An 18295-nucleotide genomic window follows, 5' to 3' on the forward strand; every position below is an offset into this window, starting at 1 on the left:
CTTTAAGAGGAATCAGTCAGTATATTTCTAAAAGAAACTACTAATACTTTTGAACTTGTAAATATCTATGAAAAAAAGTACCGAGAAGAAAAAAAGAAGGAAGGCAGAGACTACCCATTTTCAACCATGCCAACACATAAGTGTCACAGGTCCTTTAAAAAATGAGGAAAGTGCAGATGTACCTTCCAACTTGTACACAGATGTCACCTACCTCTTATTAATTTTACACTATCAGTAGCACAACACCAAAGGAAATAATCCTTTCCTCATGCCAATGTGTAAAGCTGGAATGACTATTTTATTTTTTACTTAAAAAATAGTGCGAAGCCACTGCAGAGCCTGTACACTGCATGAGTTCAGTATGCAATAATACACTCTGCACCTCACTCTCCTGAGATTTAAAAGGAAAAGGAAATGCACAAACATAAAAGTCACCATGACTTCAATGTATCCTGTAGTAGTACGTCTAATCCAGAAGATGCCTGAACGCAAGCCTCTTAGACTCTAGTAAAATGTTAAGTGATATCAGTTAAAATAAGTCCTGAGGATTTAAGTTTAAATGATTAAACTGTACGTTTGACTCAAACCAATGAAGAGATTTGATTTCAGAAAGGCATGCCCACACAGATAAAAAGAAAATTCACACGGGTAGAAAAGTGTCTAGTACTTTTTTTTTTTTAATAGATTTATGTCTTATCTTGTTCAAGAAAGGATTTACACTGCTAAGTTAATTTGCTCAGACCATTCTGTACTTTCTCATCATTTCAAAGTCTCAGACCATTACACAGTAGAGAGAAAGCAGCAGTTTCAGGTATCAATATGATTAGTCTACCAGCCATTCCTGGATTTCACAAGACAAATGGCTAGCACCACCTGTAAGCAGCAGGAAATACTATGGCAGATGAGGCTTCACTGACCTCAAAAAATTACTGAATTCTCTGAGCCCTTCTTAACCAATCCCTCCCTTCTTCCACCTTTGAGAGAAATTTGCCAAGTTGTAACACTGTATGATTTCAGGTTTACTTTCATGGGCAAAGCATGAAAATATCCAGAATGCTGTCTGTGAATCATTTAATCTGGATATTCAATTGAGCTTATTAAAGTCATGTCTGAGACAATATGATAGCAGCTGTAAAAAATCTGAGGACAAAACCACAGTAATTTGAGCCAAGGTGTCTACAAATTAACATCACACAGGACAAAAAAGCCCTATCTAGGTATGACACATAGGCATACAACTATTAAAAGTACACATCTAAATGAAATTTGATTAGCAAAGAGAACAAATCTAGGAGCCTGAAATTTCTTACACAACTTTCTTTCAACTACAACAAACCAACAAAGGTGGTCACATCACTAAGCGAGTGACATGATCACGTTGGTAGGTTCTACATACAATTTGACCAATCAGTATCGTTTTTATTGAATCTCTGCACCAAATTCTCACATACATTTGCTGGCTACAAAGCTTCTTCAGAAGGCAAGAGATATCTTGCTTTGTAGGCAGTGTGGATTTGTACATATGGATTCCTATGACACACCCAAAAATTCAAACAGAAGACATTTAATTTTCAAATCCACCCAAATTACATATATGCAATCTGCTTTAAAAAAAACAACCAACCAAAAAAAGCATTTACCAGACAAGACACAGAAATAACTATTATTTCTGCCTTCAAAGAGGGCTTCTTGTTAAAATAAATTTAAAAAAAGAAAATGAAGCAAAATAAAACACACAGATTCATAATATACTATTGGAACTAAACGTACTAAAAAGAGTACATTATTACTACTTACCACTGAAGAAATTCCATTCCCTCCTTTAAATGGCTCATAAAAATCATAACTTAAAATGATTGCCATTCTTGCCAAAAGTCAAGAAATAAGAGAAAACTGCATTTCTATTCAGAAACACCTATTAAATTACTGATATAGCAGTAAGCAAAACAGAGAAGCTCTTTAACTAGTACAAAAATACATAAAATAAGCAAGAGCTTAGTATTCTCCAAAGGATGAGGCCAGTGAGAAGAAAAGAAATTTAAGTACTGAATTCCATACCTGCACAATCCTACATCAAGCTTTGTCTCTTCAGTGCTGAGTTCTGCCCCAGTTTGGGCAATTCTCATTGCAAGTTCACGATCACGACGTTCCTGTTCAAGAATTGCCTGGTGCTGGGTTTCCTCTTCTCGTTCTCTAGCTAGCTGAGCCTCAATTTCAGCCTGTATTATGAAAACATATAAAAACATCCATTGAATCTCATCAAATCAAAACACTACATAAGCAAATGAATAGCAAAAATACACCTAGCATATTCACAGCTTTAATAGATACTAAATTTAGTGAATTAATGGTGTTAACAGTATTGGTATTTTTGCTTGACTCAAGAAAAACAACAGCTACAGACTGCTATCCAGATTCTCATAAAATTTATCAAATCATTAATGTATTATCTATTCAGATTGAAGTGCCAAAAAACATTCTTTATTTAGAAAAACATTACAGCCTTAAAAAAATATATTTTATTACAAAATATACTTAAAATTTGCCTATAATCATTAAAACTCTTATGATACAGAGTCCCATATTTATTCTTCACATCACTAATACCATAATCCCTTGATATCCTGCACTTAACACTGTATGACACTGCAACAGGTACTGCTTTGCACATAGGTCTGGGAAAGACCTATTTTGAAAAGAGATGAACATTGGAATCCTCTGTGGACTTGGTCTGGGTTTGAATTTAAATGAACTGCCAAATTTCTACTTACTGAGGTGGAAAAATAATTCAAATATAACACCTCTGCAGAACAAAGCTGCAATTCCAGCTTACCATCTTTATTTAACAAAGGGTCTTGCACACATAATAAGAAAATGTGACCATTCAATTCCAAGTTCTAAACGTCACCTATGCCAACTGTTAGTTGTGCCCTCGTTGGTGTACGTTAGTTTTGCCTTTCTTGGCGTAAAGTCAACACAGGACACAAAGTCACTTCCCCCTCAGCATCACAAATTTGCACCAGAAAAGGAGTACAGCAACACCAGTAACTTTTCGCTATGAAAAAACATTATCTGATAGTAACTACCACAAGAAGGAAAGATAATGAATAATTAACTATGTAGAAGAAAGAAATGCCCTACTGGATAGTATGTCTGCTTAATATCCAAATGCAACATTAAGTGTAAATTACATTTTGTAAATATCCACAACTCAGAAACAGAAACACAAATAAAGACTGTGACCAAAGTGCTGGCAGACCAGACTTTTAAACTTTCTGCCAGGAGTCCTGCCTTTGCTTCCTGAGTGGACACATCCTTTATGTTTCAAGACTAGCTAAATAGCAGCTGATTCCCTTTTTTACATTTAACTTCTAAAAGCCAGATTTGCTTGCCTACTATTCCAGTACTGGTGACAGACACAGCCACACAGCAAAGACCCATTTTTCATCAGTTAGACTGTAGTGCTGGTGGTAGTTCCAGACACAGTGACTTCTAGTTTAAAAATAAAAAATAAAAAAATTACTTGGCATGCAACATCTGCAAAAATTCATAACTCTAAACTACAGTTCTGTAGTGTTATGTATTTTTAACTTAAAAGGAAAATAATTTTTAAAGTAATTTAAAAACAAGTACACCTCCAGTCCAGTATAGCTGAACTTGCATGCGGACTAGAACCAGGTGTTTTTTCTCAGGATGTTCTAATCATGATTTTCTCTTATGTTTACTATCAAAGCAAATGACTAGATAGTGAAAGCTTTAACTGCTTACAGAATTTCCCTCATAAAGATAAAATGATAAGAACCATTAGGACAAGTTTTGTAACATGCTATTAAGTCCAAATTCCTGTTTTTTGCTGTTATATTATCATGCAAGAACTCTGGGCAGTTTTGGGCACTACTTTTGAGTACTATAAAGTAAATAATCCCAGTCATTTCTATGCATAACATTTTCTTTGATTTTCATTTTATTAGCTGTTTTCACTGATTTGGGCAGACATCTTGTCTTACTCCAGAACAGCAACCAGAATATGTTACTAGTTTCAACTCTAGAATACTTAGAGCTGGCCTAACATATATGGTAAATGTTCACCTTTCTTCTCTTTTCCTCTACCACAAGCACATTGCAGCTAAGGCCTAGCTGAAAGGTTATTTCTCTACAATAAGCACATGCTTCCTCTCTTGAAATGTCCGCACTAGAAACTGAGCAGTATTAAGCTGCTTGAAGGCTTTCAATTAAAAAAAAAATCCATATTCTTTAAGGAATTATGATGATTACTCATATTCCAAGTCACAAGAATGTAGCATATGATGTACCACAATCAATAGCTGAATGCATATCACTACGCAGTACTACTGAGAACAGAAAACATATGAGTAACAAATGATAAACAAAATGAATTCAATTTTAGCAACAACCACCACAAGAGAGACCAAAGAGTGACCTAAATGGTAAGGTTAAAGAACATTGCTAACACCTCTTCTTCCTCAACTCAACACCTTCCCCTGATTGCCATGACCTTTCAAAGATAATCAAAAGTAGCTTTGAAGTGACATTGGTCTGCTCCTTCAGCACTCACAGGCACATCCTATCAGGTCTTTTAGACATACACGAGTCCAGCTTAAATGTTCCCTGAAGACTAGTCTTATAAGTAAAAGCTCCTTTTTTAAAATTTTTTTAAGCTTTATTTTATTCTCCTCATTATTACAATTGTAAGATGCCAAACAAATTTTTCTCATCTCTCATTATGCTCTCTATTCCCATTCAACCATGTCAGCACACACTATCAAAAGAATTTTAGTAATAGTAAATTTTTAAATATTATCCTTCTGACCCTCTCTTATGTCTCAGAGAAAATATACGTGCTTAATACAAACATTTCCCAAGCAGAAGCTTCTTTATGGGTCTCATTCACATACATATTCTTTCTTATCTGAAAACTGAATTTAGATTATGTATTTTTCCTCTTGTAGCTATAATTCCGTTACTGCACTACTTCTAGACAGATTATATTCGGTGTATCAAATGCAACACTGCTGTATAATTTTGAGACCTATTTATAAATAATGCCATTAGACTCAGAGGAAATTGTATGCAGTGAAAAAGATTTAAAAACAAAAGAAACAAAAACTAATCAACAAAACCACAGCTAAAACATTACCTGAATACGCTTTTCTTCCTCTTCCCTCTTTTTCCTTTCTTCCTCTTCCTGTTTTCTCTTTGCCTCAATCTCAGATTTCCTATTAGAAAAGAGGAAGAGGAAATAAAAACTTTTAGTAAGTTACTAAAAAAATGCAAGCAAACAAAGTAGTATCAAAGCATCCCCCATAAATTTAAATGACAATCCAAAGACTGCATCATAAAATCTTCTAAATACTTTATTCTGACTACACTTAACTTAAAAAATTGCTGGGAGAGGAAATGCTTTAACAATGAATAGCACATCACACACACAATTCAAGCAACTCTCTTTAAGTAATAATAAAAATAACCTGAGCTTTTCCTATTCTTATTCTAAAAGCAGCAACTTATTCAGTACTCACAGACGCCTTTCTTCTTCTTCCTTCCTTCTCCTTTGCTCTTCCTCTTCACGTCTCTTTCTTTCTTTTTCCATTTCCTCCTGGATGCGTCGTAACCTCTCTGCTTCTTCCTCTTGCTGTTTTTTCTTTTGCAGTGCACTCAGAAGCTGCTCTGAGCTTCTAACTAAAGCATCATATTCTTTCATTATTTGCTCCCTAGTCATCATTGTGGTCTGCAAAATGATAATAACAAGAGGCGATAATATTCCTTTGCATTTGTAATTCACTTTAAAAAAAATGTGTATTTAAATATTACATTTGAGAAATGAAAAGTTTTGAGTTACACATGTACAATACAACCATTCCCTCTTGTCCTATCACAATCCACCCTCGTAAACAGCTGTTCCACCTCTTGTTCATATGCTCCCTTCAAGTACTGGAAGGCCGCAATGAGGTCTCCCCAGAGCCTTCTCTTCTCCAAGCTAAACAAGCCCAGTTCCCTCAACCCTTCTCCATAGGAGAGGTGCTCCAACCCTCTGATCATTTTGTCTGTGAGTTTTGCTGGTAAGAGAATATAGAAGCAAATTCAACAAACTAAATTCCATTTACAACCAAGTCTGAAAGAACTCGTAACTGAAATATAAACCTCCTGATTCTGTGATGTTTTTAGGTTTCCCTCCTGATTAATAATAAAAGCAATACATAAATTACTAACAACACCCATCTCACAAGATCAACATAAATTCATACTTTAAATTTTCCAGTGGAGATTTTGAAACAGATAACTGTGATAAAATCCACAATTACTTCAGTAACATTCATAAATAATTTAAACAGGATTTAGTAGTTTTTACTGTCCCTGAAAAAAAGATATTTCTACATTTAAATGCCTTTCCTGTAAAAAATTGAATACTTTGACCTTTTAAATTAAGTTCTCAGAAGATTTCTATTTTCCTGATAAATATCATACCTTAATTTTGGTCATTGAAGCATCAATTGAATACTCCAGCTCCTTGATCTGCTTGCTTGTCTCTGCCTTCCCCTCTTTCAGAGCACTTACTACTTCATTAAACTTATCAAGTCTCTTTTTCAGCGTACGGACCTTTATCAGACCATCAATGCTGTGAAAGTAAGGCAGCTTATTTGAGATGTTTTCACAAGTCTGTATTTCTAAAACTACCACTACCATTCAACATTAAAGAGGTAAACAGGAAGAAAAGTTATGCTTTCAGATAGAGCACACCACCTTGAAATGCAACATTATTAACATGAACTAACTGAACAGCAAAGGAGTTAGATAGTTTTACTAACTATCACCATTAATTCCAATTATCAGTGACCAGGTCTGTAAGCATATGGGAAAATTGATTTTTTTTTTTATTGCAAGAATCAGTGGTTGGGTTTTTTGTTTTTGTTTGTTTATTTGTTCCATTGTTGGGTTTCTTCTTCGTTTTTCTTTTTTTTTTCTTTTTTTTCTTTTTTTTTTTTCTTTTTTTTTTTTTTTTTCCAAATAAGAAACCATTAGAATCATCACCATTTGAAAATTTTCAGTGGAGTTAAAAAATGTGAGTTGTGCCATTTACAGAGCTATAGGGATTAGTCAAGATAAAAACAGGACCGAATCTGGTCAGGGAATCCAGGATATTTTGCAGCTTCTTAAAGAAGCAATACTAAAGACACTAGATACAAGTTACCACTCTGCAGACACAGTCTTCTTAGAAGTCACTGAAATCAGAAATGCCAAGGACCAAAATGAAACATAATTTTCAAAGGATGTAGAAAAAATATTTTATAGGAAATCCACTAATAAAGAACAGAGAGCCAGATCTCTATCAAAGAGAAAAAGGTGTCAGCAATGCTTAATGACTACTTTTTTTTTTCCCCCATCAATACTCCATGCAATCAGATTACAGCTAATGAAATTGTTTGATTTAAAGCAGAGGCAGAATAGAACACAATTATTATGATAAACATATATATGTTTATGGATATATATATATATATATATATATATATGCACACCTATACCTATGGATATACATATATATATACCTATAAAGGAAGGTATTTATGAGTAAAGGGCAAAAATTCATGAGTTTAAATTGCAGTTAGAGAGACTTAACTAAGTACTCCCAATAATTACACTTCCATGAAAGGATTTTATGAACAGAACCAAACAAATATCTCTTACGAAATCCTCAGATTTACAGAATCATACAGCCATAATATGGCTTGAGTTGGAAGGGTCCTCTAAACACCATCTAGTTCCAACCCCCTGTAATAGACAATGACAGCACCCACCAGGTCAGGCTGCCCAGGGCCACATCCAACCTGGCCTTGAGTGCCTCCAGAGATGGGGCACCCATCTGCTTCTCTGGGCAGCTGTGACAGGGCCTCATTACAAAAAAAATGAAGTCTTTCTCATTCCTGATTTTGGCTATGAAGTCACTTAGGCTATTCATCCTTGACAAAGACAGGTAGAACAGAGCATCTCTCAGAGTCTTCCGTCATACTTGGCGTCATTCTAGGGCTTCAGATACAGTTAGTCATGTATAGTACACCTCTGTACTCGTTTCAGTTGGGACACTGTTAATTTTCTTCACAGTGTCTGGTACGATGCTGTGTTTTGGTATAGGGAAAAAAGCAATGTTGGTAACACACCAGTGTGTTAATTGTTGCTGAGCAGTGCTGAAGAAAGCCAAGGTCACTTCAGTTTTTCAGCTTTTGGTAATGTCCTGCTAGTGCGGGGAACTTGGAGGCATAAGGAGCTGAGAGGGGACAGAACCAGGACAGTTGATCTAATCCGGCCAAAAGGATATTCTATATCATATAACATCATGAAAAAATAAATGTTTAAAAATTGAGGGGAATTGGCTTGGAGGACAGCTGCTGCTCAAGAGCTGGCTGGACATTAATCAGCAGGCGGTGAGCAATTGCATTGTGCATTCTACTTCGTAAAAAAAATATGTGTGTGTGTGTATACATACATATTACATATATATATATATATATATATACACATATTTTTATATATGAACTGTTATTTTTCCCTTCTTCATTTTCTGTCTCAGTAAATAGTTTTTATCTCAACTCATGAATCCCTCTTTGTTGTTTTCCCCAATTCTCTCCTCCATTCCACTGGGATTGTGGAGTGGGCAAATGAATGTGTGGTGCTTAGCTACTTGCTGGGTTAAACCACAACAATCTCTTTTTTACATTCATAAAAAAGTATTAAAGTATCCGTTTTCTTCAACCCAGGAATATCCTCTTACCGTGGTTTGTGTTTTCTCTTGCAAAGCCACATACGAATAGTCTTTTGTATTTTGATGCAGGCACTAGCTCGGTATTTTATCTTATTTTTCACTGTAAACACACAAGAGATACTGAGTCTCAATGGTTTAAATAATTTAACACAACTCCTATATTCCTCATATACTTGTAGCTACAGTATGTAGACTACGTGTACTTTGAGAGCCAGGTCAAATACATAAAACACGGCAGACAACAAAATTCACAATCCTGAATGAGGAGCCCCATAAGGGCTCCCACAGTAATAATTCAGCATAAAAGGAAAAAAAATCCCCAAATAAAATCACTACCACCACCACTCTTTATTTCTCACTGCTTTAGTTCTACTCCTCACCAGAAGCTGAGCAGGCCAAGCACTTACAAACTATCTATCAATAGTGCTGGGCACTTACTTGCTTTATTGACAGTATTTGCACAAGAGGAGATGTTTGCTCCATTATGCATGTCAGTGCTTCCAAGCCTGCAGCTTTTGTCTAGAGGTAACCTTTATGCAGGTGCCTTCCAGGTTGTCAGCTGGGAGTACAGCTATTGCTCTTTCCAGCTGATATAGAAGTCTCTTCCTCCACAAGTCCTGTGACTGCTAGCTACTTCTGAGCCAGGTGTTTGCCCATACATTAGTGAGCACCCAAGCATATCAGATACCAGATATTAGAGGATGCAACCCACCACTACTTTTACAAACCTTTGCTTGAAGCCCTTATATGTCCCCAGCACGTAGAATACAAAATCTCATCAGCCTTGAAAGCAAATTAGTCAGACCTCAGTACAGAAGCACCTGCCATACATGCTCTTGGCCACATTTAATGGAGGTTATAATTGCTTTGCTGTATTTTCAACAAATACTTTAGTTCAACATAAAATACATACGTTTAATCACTGAGAGAGAACACCATTGAACTTTTTTCCAGCGACTGCAGATGAGCCAGTGATTCACTCTTTTAACTAGCTCTGCTAAGTGATCCGGATCAGACTTCATTATCTGATCAAACTCTGCAAACTAAATACAAAACCAGTTTTACAAATGAGGAAAACAGAGAGTGTTACATATTATTACTAAAGAGCACGTTGAGTTCAAACGGTAACATATTTTTAACATCACCATTATATTAGCTATCAATTAATTCAAGAGTGTGCATGTCTGGCATCTTTAACGACAACAGGAATAAGTACTGCTTTGTTTTTAATTCATATGCTAAACTGCATTTTGCATAATGTATTAATTAATCATCATTAAAAATATTTATTGCTTAATTTTTAAAAAATAATTTGTTTATCCACTTCCTGAATACTTACTCTGACCTTCCACATCTACAAGACACCTGTAACTCTGTAATGTGGGGAAAGCACTTCCCAGTTTTTAATTTTTGTATGAGTCCAACTAAAGTCAATCTTTTCTGAAAGTCCTGCTCTTCTACTTTTTAACATTTATCAGACAATAAGGGCATTCTTCTAGGACTACAATAGTTTTTCCTTTCTATTTACAATAGCTTTCTACTTCTTTCTCTGCACAGAAACAGCAATGCTCAGAATATCTCATCTACAATGATTTTAGTAGAAAATATTATTCATTTGCTCTGATTTCCTCTTTAAATATTCAACAAAATAATCTTAAGTGACTGGTACAGCATCTGGGCAACGTGTGGCATATAATCATTGCTTCAGGAATACAGCAGCATTAGCAACGATACTATGAAATCAACTTCTAGTAACATTAGTGCTGATTTTTTTGAACAGATTTATGAATAGTATTTATGAACAACCCTCGGCAAACTTATTTCAGTTGGTCAAGCTTTCAGCAGGGCACTGAATAACACCACCTCTAGAAGTTCCTCTCTTCCAATCCAAATTATTCTACAATTCATATCCAAGTAGTACAAGAGAAACCTTACCTTGCCAGGTCTAAAAAACACCTTGGTTAACCCAAATTTGTAATCAATTTCATTCAGTCCCAAAGCTTTAAATAGTGCCTGAAAAACAGCAAACAGGTTGATATCTTGCCTCCTTCAAGATAACACAACAGTATATTTTCAATCTTAAGTAATAGCAAAGAAGAATTAATTTCTCTCTTACCTTGCAAAAGAGTCTGGGATCCAGTCGCGCCAATTTTTCAGGTAAATATTTCTTGTACATATTATATAGCTCATGAAATGAAGCTCGTGAAGGGAAACCACCTTGCATCAAATCCAGAACAGACACCATTCCTAAATGCATAGAAACACGTGCACAAAAGTGAGCATCAGTAAAACTGAGAGACTGTTCAGAGACACAAACAAAAATTTCAGCTGGGACTCAATTTAGCCTCTGACATACAATCATTCACAAGAAGTTAACACTGAACATGTGAGTAGGGTCTGAACAACCTCTCCCTATCTGAGATGTAAGCAACATCCTGTCATAGAGAGCATTATTTTTTTCCTGGTCATTCTTCCTTTTTAGCAGACTTGGTATTTTATAATTCATTTTTTAAGAAAGAAAGAAATGACGCCCAACCAGGCTTTTATTTTTAGCACACAAATGATATTTTTGAGATGTGGTACAGATACAGCGTAAAATGCAAATGCTGTGCAAGAACATTTTGTGCTCTTGCATTACTAGTTATCAGCTGGTAAGATGCAGTTTTAATGATCCAAATCCTGTTACTACATTTTAGCTGTACCTACCTAGAGCATCAGTAAAGCATAGACACAAAGTGAAAAAAAGCTCCAAATCACTTCAAGCAGCACAGGCTATACCAGGTTTTGTCCACTGCTTCATAATTCTAGCAATGGAATTTACATGAACACATACATGGAAAAATGGACTTGTAAGGCTGTTGTAAAAAACTGCAATTGTTATGGTAGGAGAAGAGAGTTTTTTGGTTTTTTTTTCTGACAAGTGTTATTAACCTGAATAAATCCACTGATGAATACTGTACGTGGAATGCTAACTGCTGAAAAATTGTTAAGCTTTTGTGCTGGTAACACATGGGCTAGTCAAAATACCAGTTGCAGAACCTGGAAACATCTCAACTTCAGAAAGACAAAAAAAAAATTGAACTCAAGCCACTATATATACAAAAATACAGAAAAGAGGAAAAATAAATATTGAAAGTACTTTTGTGAAAAACCACCCTACGGAGAACAGCAATACCAGCACTTTTAATTCCTAAATAATCCTTGGGAAAGCTAATTAAAATCAATGGAAAAAACAGTTGATGGACACTGGAGTGACTTTCCTTACAAAGATCAGACGTTACAGCTGCTAAGATCAATTTCTTCTGGATGTTATTGACAAAAAAAGAACAAATTGCAGCACATCTAAATATCTGTTCATGTGGTTATAAACAAGCTCCTTCTAGAAATCAACTATAAAGCGAGGAAATAGAGATTTCATCTCACATATTTCAAATTTTGGTCAATCTATAATGTCCAAATTAATAAACAGAGGGAAATGCTACCTGAACACTGAAGCTGGGAGAGGATCTGTCCTCCTTCAAAATGGTGACTTGTCATCTTTAAATTAGGTTTGATGCAGCGAATAAAGCTAGATCCCTGTTATCAAAACAACAAGTTAGCAAAATCTAACATTTTGAAACCTGAAATAAGTTAGCCATTTAAGAATTACTGGGGGGTGGTGGAAAGGAAAGAAATGAAATAATGGTCTTCTAAAAAGAAACTCTGACATTCTTTTACTCTCACATATCTTTTTGACTGTCTAGCCTTAGTCTTAACGTAACAGACTTTTGAGCTTTCAGTTGACTGCTTTTCTTACCACTAGTACAATTCAGGATGTAGCAGCCCAGATTCTGCTGCACTTCTTATCTTCTCCACAGCAATATCACCTAAACACCTCAGTTTTCCAGAGATCACAAGCTACCACTCTGCTGACGCTGGAATCATGCCAGGTGAACCTGATCCTCCTTTCTCGAAACTTTCAGTTCTTACAATTTCTTTAGGCTCATGCCTTTGCTCTCCCTTTCTGCACATTGTTCCCATCTGCTCTTACAACTACAAGTACCACCTCCATAATTTTGACCACTGCTTTCTCTGATCATTCACAGTCATTCTCTCTTTAAGGAAGAGTGAAATAAGGCATTCTAGTTATAATTGCTTTAATGCAGTCTGGAGACAGAAAGTAATAATTTATTGTCTATCTTCTAAACAAAAATCTCTAAATATTTTGCAAATTATTCATCAATGATTAAATGATTCATCAATGGAGGGAAATGAAACTGAGAAAAATGGGGACTGCAGCTCAGGTAGTTTCAATGTTTTATTTATTTATTTTTTTACCTATGTTGTATAATTTCCATTCTACATCTTTTTTTTTTTTTTTTTTTTTTTTTTTTAAATGATTTTTGGGTCTTTTTGCTTTTTCAAGAAAGCAAATTATATTGATGAAATAATATTCCTCACCTCCAGAGCAGGATACTTTAAAGGTGCCATGTAAATGCAAACTATATTTATCACTGGACAGCTACTACCTTATTTACATGAGGCAATGGGTAATTTGTTTCAGAAATTATAGACCTACATCTCTGTATATACTTACAGTACTGTGAAGCTTCTCAAGAAGCAAATTTAACTGAGTCTGTAAAAGAAAACAGGTATTTCAATTGTCTTGCCATGACAACCACAGAAACATATGCACAAAATAGTGATATGGCATTACTGCATGCATGTGTATTGTTAGTAAACCAAACAGAACTGATAAATCAAACATTCACATTTTTTAACAGACAAAATCATGCAAGAGTGCATGAATGGTTCTGAAGAAACTGCTTGTGTTTAATTGAACAACACCTCCATGTGTCACCAGTTATTTACTGTAATATAATTGTCATAAATAAGTGCAAGTTTTTGTTGGAAAATAAAGGAAATAATGTCTGTGTAATAAAGTTATAAAGGAAATGAGACTGACAGCAATAATTAAAAAAAATAAAATTTGTGAAAGCCCAGATTTCATCTTTAACGAGTACTTGTAGTTAAATAACACAAAAAACAGATATGAAATATGCTCTGCTTTTTTCTTCTTTTTTTCGAAGGTATATTGGCTTGAGAATCTAAGTCAAAAGTTATTTCAACACATGAATCTGCATAATGTATTTTAATTCCAAACTTACACATTTTTAATTCTGTATTGATGACAACAATGTAGTCGTCAATAGTTTTAACTACATTTACTGAAGCTGTATTGTGATTAACAGGAGGCAAGAGTACAGGACCACCAGATACTCAGGATACCAAGGGGAACAATCACTATTAAATATAAATTAGTAGGGACTTAAGTATTCCAGAACTACATCAGAAAAATGGTTACACTTTCATTATATGGGTATGTCTATTCTACTACATATATGACTGTTGTATCAGCCTTTCTAGCTTACTAGCAAACGTTAAGTACATAGGCTGAAGTAAAACAAAATTCTAACCGTCCCAACAGATTCCTCATTTTCCATGCTGGCACAAAAAAAAGGAAAGGAACTGATTTTTGACTGATTTTTTTTTTTTTTTAAAACCTGATGTTTCAATTACCTTGAGTCCAGGAAATCACATTTGTCTTAGCAATATGCATCACCTACAGCTGTTAGTCTTCCTTCCCGTGGATAAGACTTTTTATGTTTCATGGATATAGTTAGAAAGACAAGGAGTTTCACAAGAGGTATGACAAACACCAATAACCTCCTGCTCAGTGCTCACATACTCTTCGTATCTACTCTGGATACAATCTTTATGTTTTCTTAAGTTGGAAATTCTTGATTTTGGAGAGTAACATTTTTTTTCATTAAGAAGTACGGTTCTGTTTGAAGAAAAATACCCCTTCCTTATAGTCCATGACTTCACAAGAAATAAGCCACAGCCTCTTTCAGGCAAATTTCACTGATGATCACATGAATAAGGTATATTGCTAAAACTGCTCTTTGAATTATCACAATTTAATCCATCATTGATGCATTAAGATAAAATCATCCCAAAGATTGTACATGTCTTATGAACTAATTCATTATCATTTCCTCAACTAGTTTCTGTGAATTAAAATTGATTAGTTATAAGGAAGGGATGTTCAAAGTACTTTGTAAAAAACAAGTCCCTGTATCAGCTAAAAATTGTTGTATTTAGAAGAATTCAAGACTCGCTGACATACTGACAGGCTATGAATTCTCGTTCTTACAAATATGCAATTTCTATTCAGATAACAGAATTTATTTTGGCAACACCTAACGTGAAATTATCAAGGCTATTAGTGTTCATCAATAGTAAATGTTGTGTCTGGGAAGGTAACAGTAAATGAATTACTGAAATTAACACATACATTCAAAATGCCATGGAAGTTGGAAACACGGAAAGAACTATAGATTGATGGGCCAGATCCAAAAAGGACTTTTAGTCACGTTCTATGTGCAGAACTGAACGAGAAAATCCAAAATGCAATCCAAGAATTTCCTTCACAATTGTTGCCCAACTTATAAAATGCCTCTGTTTTATTTCAGCCTTTCTTGGACAACTGTATCTTTCACATTTCCACATTTACTGCAAGTGGGATGCTAAATCCAAGAGGAACTGAAAACTGAGGTGGAAGAAAGTGGAAATTATCTCAAAGATCCCAGTTGCTTTAATTTTGAAAATGCAATTACAAAAAAAGCAATGAATTCAGCTTCACATCAAAAGATATGCGGTTGCAGGGCTTGCTTAGCAGGCGGCATATCTGCAGGTAATTCTGTTTTCCATTCTGTCTTCTGCTCATGCATTTTACATTAAATCAATTGCTGTAGTTTAATTCTTCTAATCGCAATGTAATAAGAAGGAGAAGGACATAATAAAAGCAAAATTCAAGAGAGCAGGATGCCCAATATTAAAGTTTTAAACCAAAATGACTACCTTATAAACCAGCTCTCTCTCTTATACTTACTGGCTCCACCAGAATTTTATTTTTGTCTATGTAACAGCCCATCTCCAGAAGGATCTCAGGAGAATTCCCTCTGCTAGACTGACCAATAACTTGGTGAAAGAGAAGAAATGTATTGAGATAAAACACTGAATACAGATCTGAAGCAGAATATGGTTGCTATACAAAAAGTACGTGCTAGTACCATATCCTTCCTTTTATTCCAGCTTCTGCATTCTTCAAGAACAGTTCTAAAAACTAAGCCACAGGATACAATTATATAAAAAGGAATTTATCTCACAGTCCCAACTCAGTACATAACCTTAACATGGAACAGAAATGCAGAAACACTTTTTTGCTATTGGCAAGACCCCACTCTACTTGTAGGTTTCTGGACTAAGATACCTGCTTTCACCAGGAGGACTCTAGGAATGTGGTTTGGGGTTTTAAGTGCCTTAAGTTAGGTAGCATACAAAAAATGTTGCAACACTTTATTTGAAGGCATGTAAATCCTTCATTGGATCTGGCCCAGATATGTTGAGAAGAGCCCTTGCTGAAATTGCAGCAGCTCTGTCAACAGTAAAACCATGAGATTGAAGAAGTTACCTGCGGCCCATGGTTGTGCCTGCTTTTCCTCTCTTAATTCCCCTATAGTTCTCTTTCTAGACATCCTGAGCTGGAATAGTCCAGCTAAAATAAAATGCTGAATGAGAAAAGGATGCAGAAAACATTTGGAGAAGACAAGGTATGAAGGTCAGCTTTACAATGAGCAGAAGAAAGGAGAAAATGAGGAGAAGCATCAGATTCAGGTATCGAGAAAGGAAACATTCAGCACAATGAACATATTTCTGTGAAAACCATGACTACCAATATTTTAAGAGGAAAAACAGTGGTTAGGTTAGGCACTGAATTTTGAAGATAATAAACTGCAGCCAATTCATCTTACACAATTAAGACAGGATGGAGGAACATCTTCTGCCACATTTACTAGTCCTGGAAGTCCACTGAATTCAAATTTAGACCAAGATCTATGTGGCTTTGCAAAGTCTTGACTTCTGAATTACTGCAAAAGCTCTGTAAGAACTATTGTAAAAGATATTTTTTGACAGAAACTTGAATGTACTGTTCTCTTATATTTCAGTAGGGGGAAAAAAAAAAAAAGAGTATTCAACAAATTTTTTGCTGTATGAATCCCAGGTAACCACTAGTTCTCCCATCCTTAGGTTCTACTTGTTTCAGATAATTTAGAAATGGCATGCATTACAAGAAAACAGATTATATGCTATATTATATTACCTTGAACTTGTTTCCCACACTGATGAAACTAAGTTTCCCAGCTTTTTGTTTGGGATCTTTGTTGTTATTAGTGTTGGATTCAAACAGCTGCCGAACAAACTTGTCCTTGGATTCACATATAAGAGATTCAAGTGACATATGCAAAGCATCATTATTTTTTTCCACAAATTGTGTCTGAAAAGAAAAGCCAAGAAATAACAGCAATTAGTCTAGCTGCCCCAATGATTGAAGGAAAATTAACAAAAAACAAAGCTTCATTCAAAAGTCAAGAAGAATACTTCAGGTAAGTATTTTCATGTTATTTCAAACTTTTCAACTGCATACACAAAGTAATGAAACAGACAGAAAAGGATATTACTGGAATCATGAAACAAATCATTATCCTAACCCCTTATTTTTTCACACATTACATTTCAGAATTCAGTATTGAATGTTTCAATGTTTTTGTATGATGATTAATCATAAAAACATACAACCATCCAGATGGCATCTGAGGATTACAACTTCAGACATTTCATATTCTTACATGAATAATTCTATTGCCAGAAGAAATGGAAAAGTATGACACGTGACTTTTAGCATAGAATAAACAGGCATTGAATACAAGGACAAGTAATGTACTGAAAAGTTACACTTCAGTCAAGCACTTCTACATTACATAGCACATTCCCCCCTCCAGATGCAAAATTCTGTTCACATAAGATTTGTAGTAGATCAAAGATTAACATATTTAATTTTCATACTGTTACCTATAGATTTATAAGTAGCTCCTATACAAAATATGTCAACACAAGTCCTTCATTTGAGAAATTAAAATGTATGTTAAACAAACTACTTGTGAATTTCCTTCTGATGAAAAGAATGTCACTGTCTTGTCTTGTCTTTTTTTAACCAATAAACACCACAGAGTATTAGAAATCATAACAGAAATAATTGACTTCTTTTTGCTTAAGTAAAATTACCGTCTCGTAGCATACTGCTCCTGCAAAATGCCGGATAATAAAGCCTTCATCATCTCTAATATTTCTGTGAACAGCCAGTTTAGACTTCCTAGGGATCTGGAATTAAGAATTTGAATTATAAAGAAGAACCAAATTACACCAGAAAGTAAGAAAAATTTATGGCTAAGACATCATCATGATTTTGCCAGGAGCACTAAATGTTGAAAGTGATGCTTCTTGCAGCACAGTTGTGAGGGCCACTATTATTTCTATTCAAACAAAAACATTTGAAAAAAACCTGCTTTCATTCTCATTCACACAGTCAGAGACCTCAAATTCAAAACAGAAGTGATCAGGATTGCTAAGAGC

The 18295-nt window shown here is 34.9% G+C and overlaps 1 protein-coding gene across 5 annotated transcripts in view; it reads right to left on the reverse strand.

The window, feature by feature from the left end:
* Positions 1 to 18295, reverse strand: part of MYO6 (myosin VI) — a gene marked incomplete at both ends in the record, with an annotated part of 73343 nt that overhangs the window by 12076 nt on the left and 42972 nt on the right. For all 5 annotated transcript variants that reach the window (XM_079550455.1, XM_079550459.1, XM_079550458.1 and 2 more), the window contains 12 exons: positions 2059 to 2219; positions 5159 to 5237; positions 5541 to 5749; positions 6487 to 6637; positions 8789 to 8879; positions 9693 to 9822; positions 10715 to 10792; positions 10896 to 11026; positions 12262 to 12355; positions 13356 to 13394; positions 16986 to 17159; positions 17948 to 18043. In XM_079550455.1, the coding sequence (XP_079406581.1) occupies positions 2059 to 2219; positions 5159 to 5237; positions 5541 to 5749; positions 6487 to 6637; positions 8789 to 8879; positions 9693 to 9822; positions 10715 to 10792; positions 10896 to 11026; positions 12262 to 12355; positions 13356 to 13394; positions 16986 to 17159; positions 17948 to 18043 (1433 nt within the window). The remainder of the gene's footprint in view (positions 1 to 2058; positions 2220 to 5158; positions 5238 to 5540; positions 5750 to 6486; positions 6638 to 8788; positions 8880 to 9692; positions 9823 to 10714; positions 10793 to 10895; positions 11027 to 12261; positions 12356 to 13355; positions 13395 to 16985; positions 17160 to 17947; positions 18044 to 18295) is intronic.

Source organism: Tetrao urogallus (genome assembly GCF_951394365.1).
Source record: "Tetrao urogallus genome assembly, chromosome: 2".
Taxonomy (NCBI): domain Eukaryota; kingdom Metazoa; phylum Chordata; class Aves; order Galliformes; family Phasianidae; genus Tetrao; species Tetrao urogallus.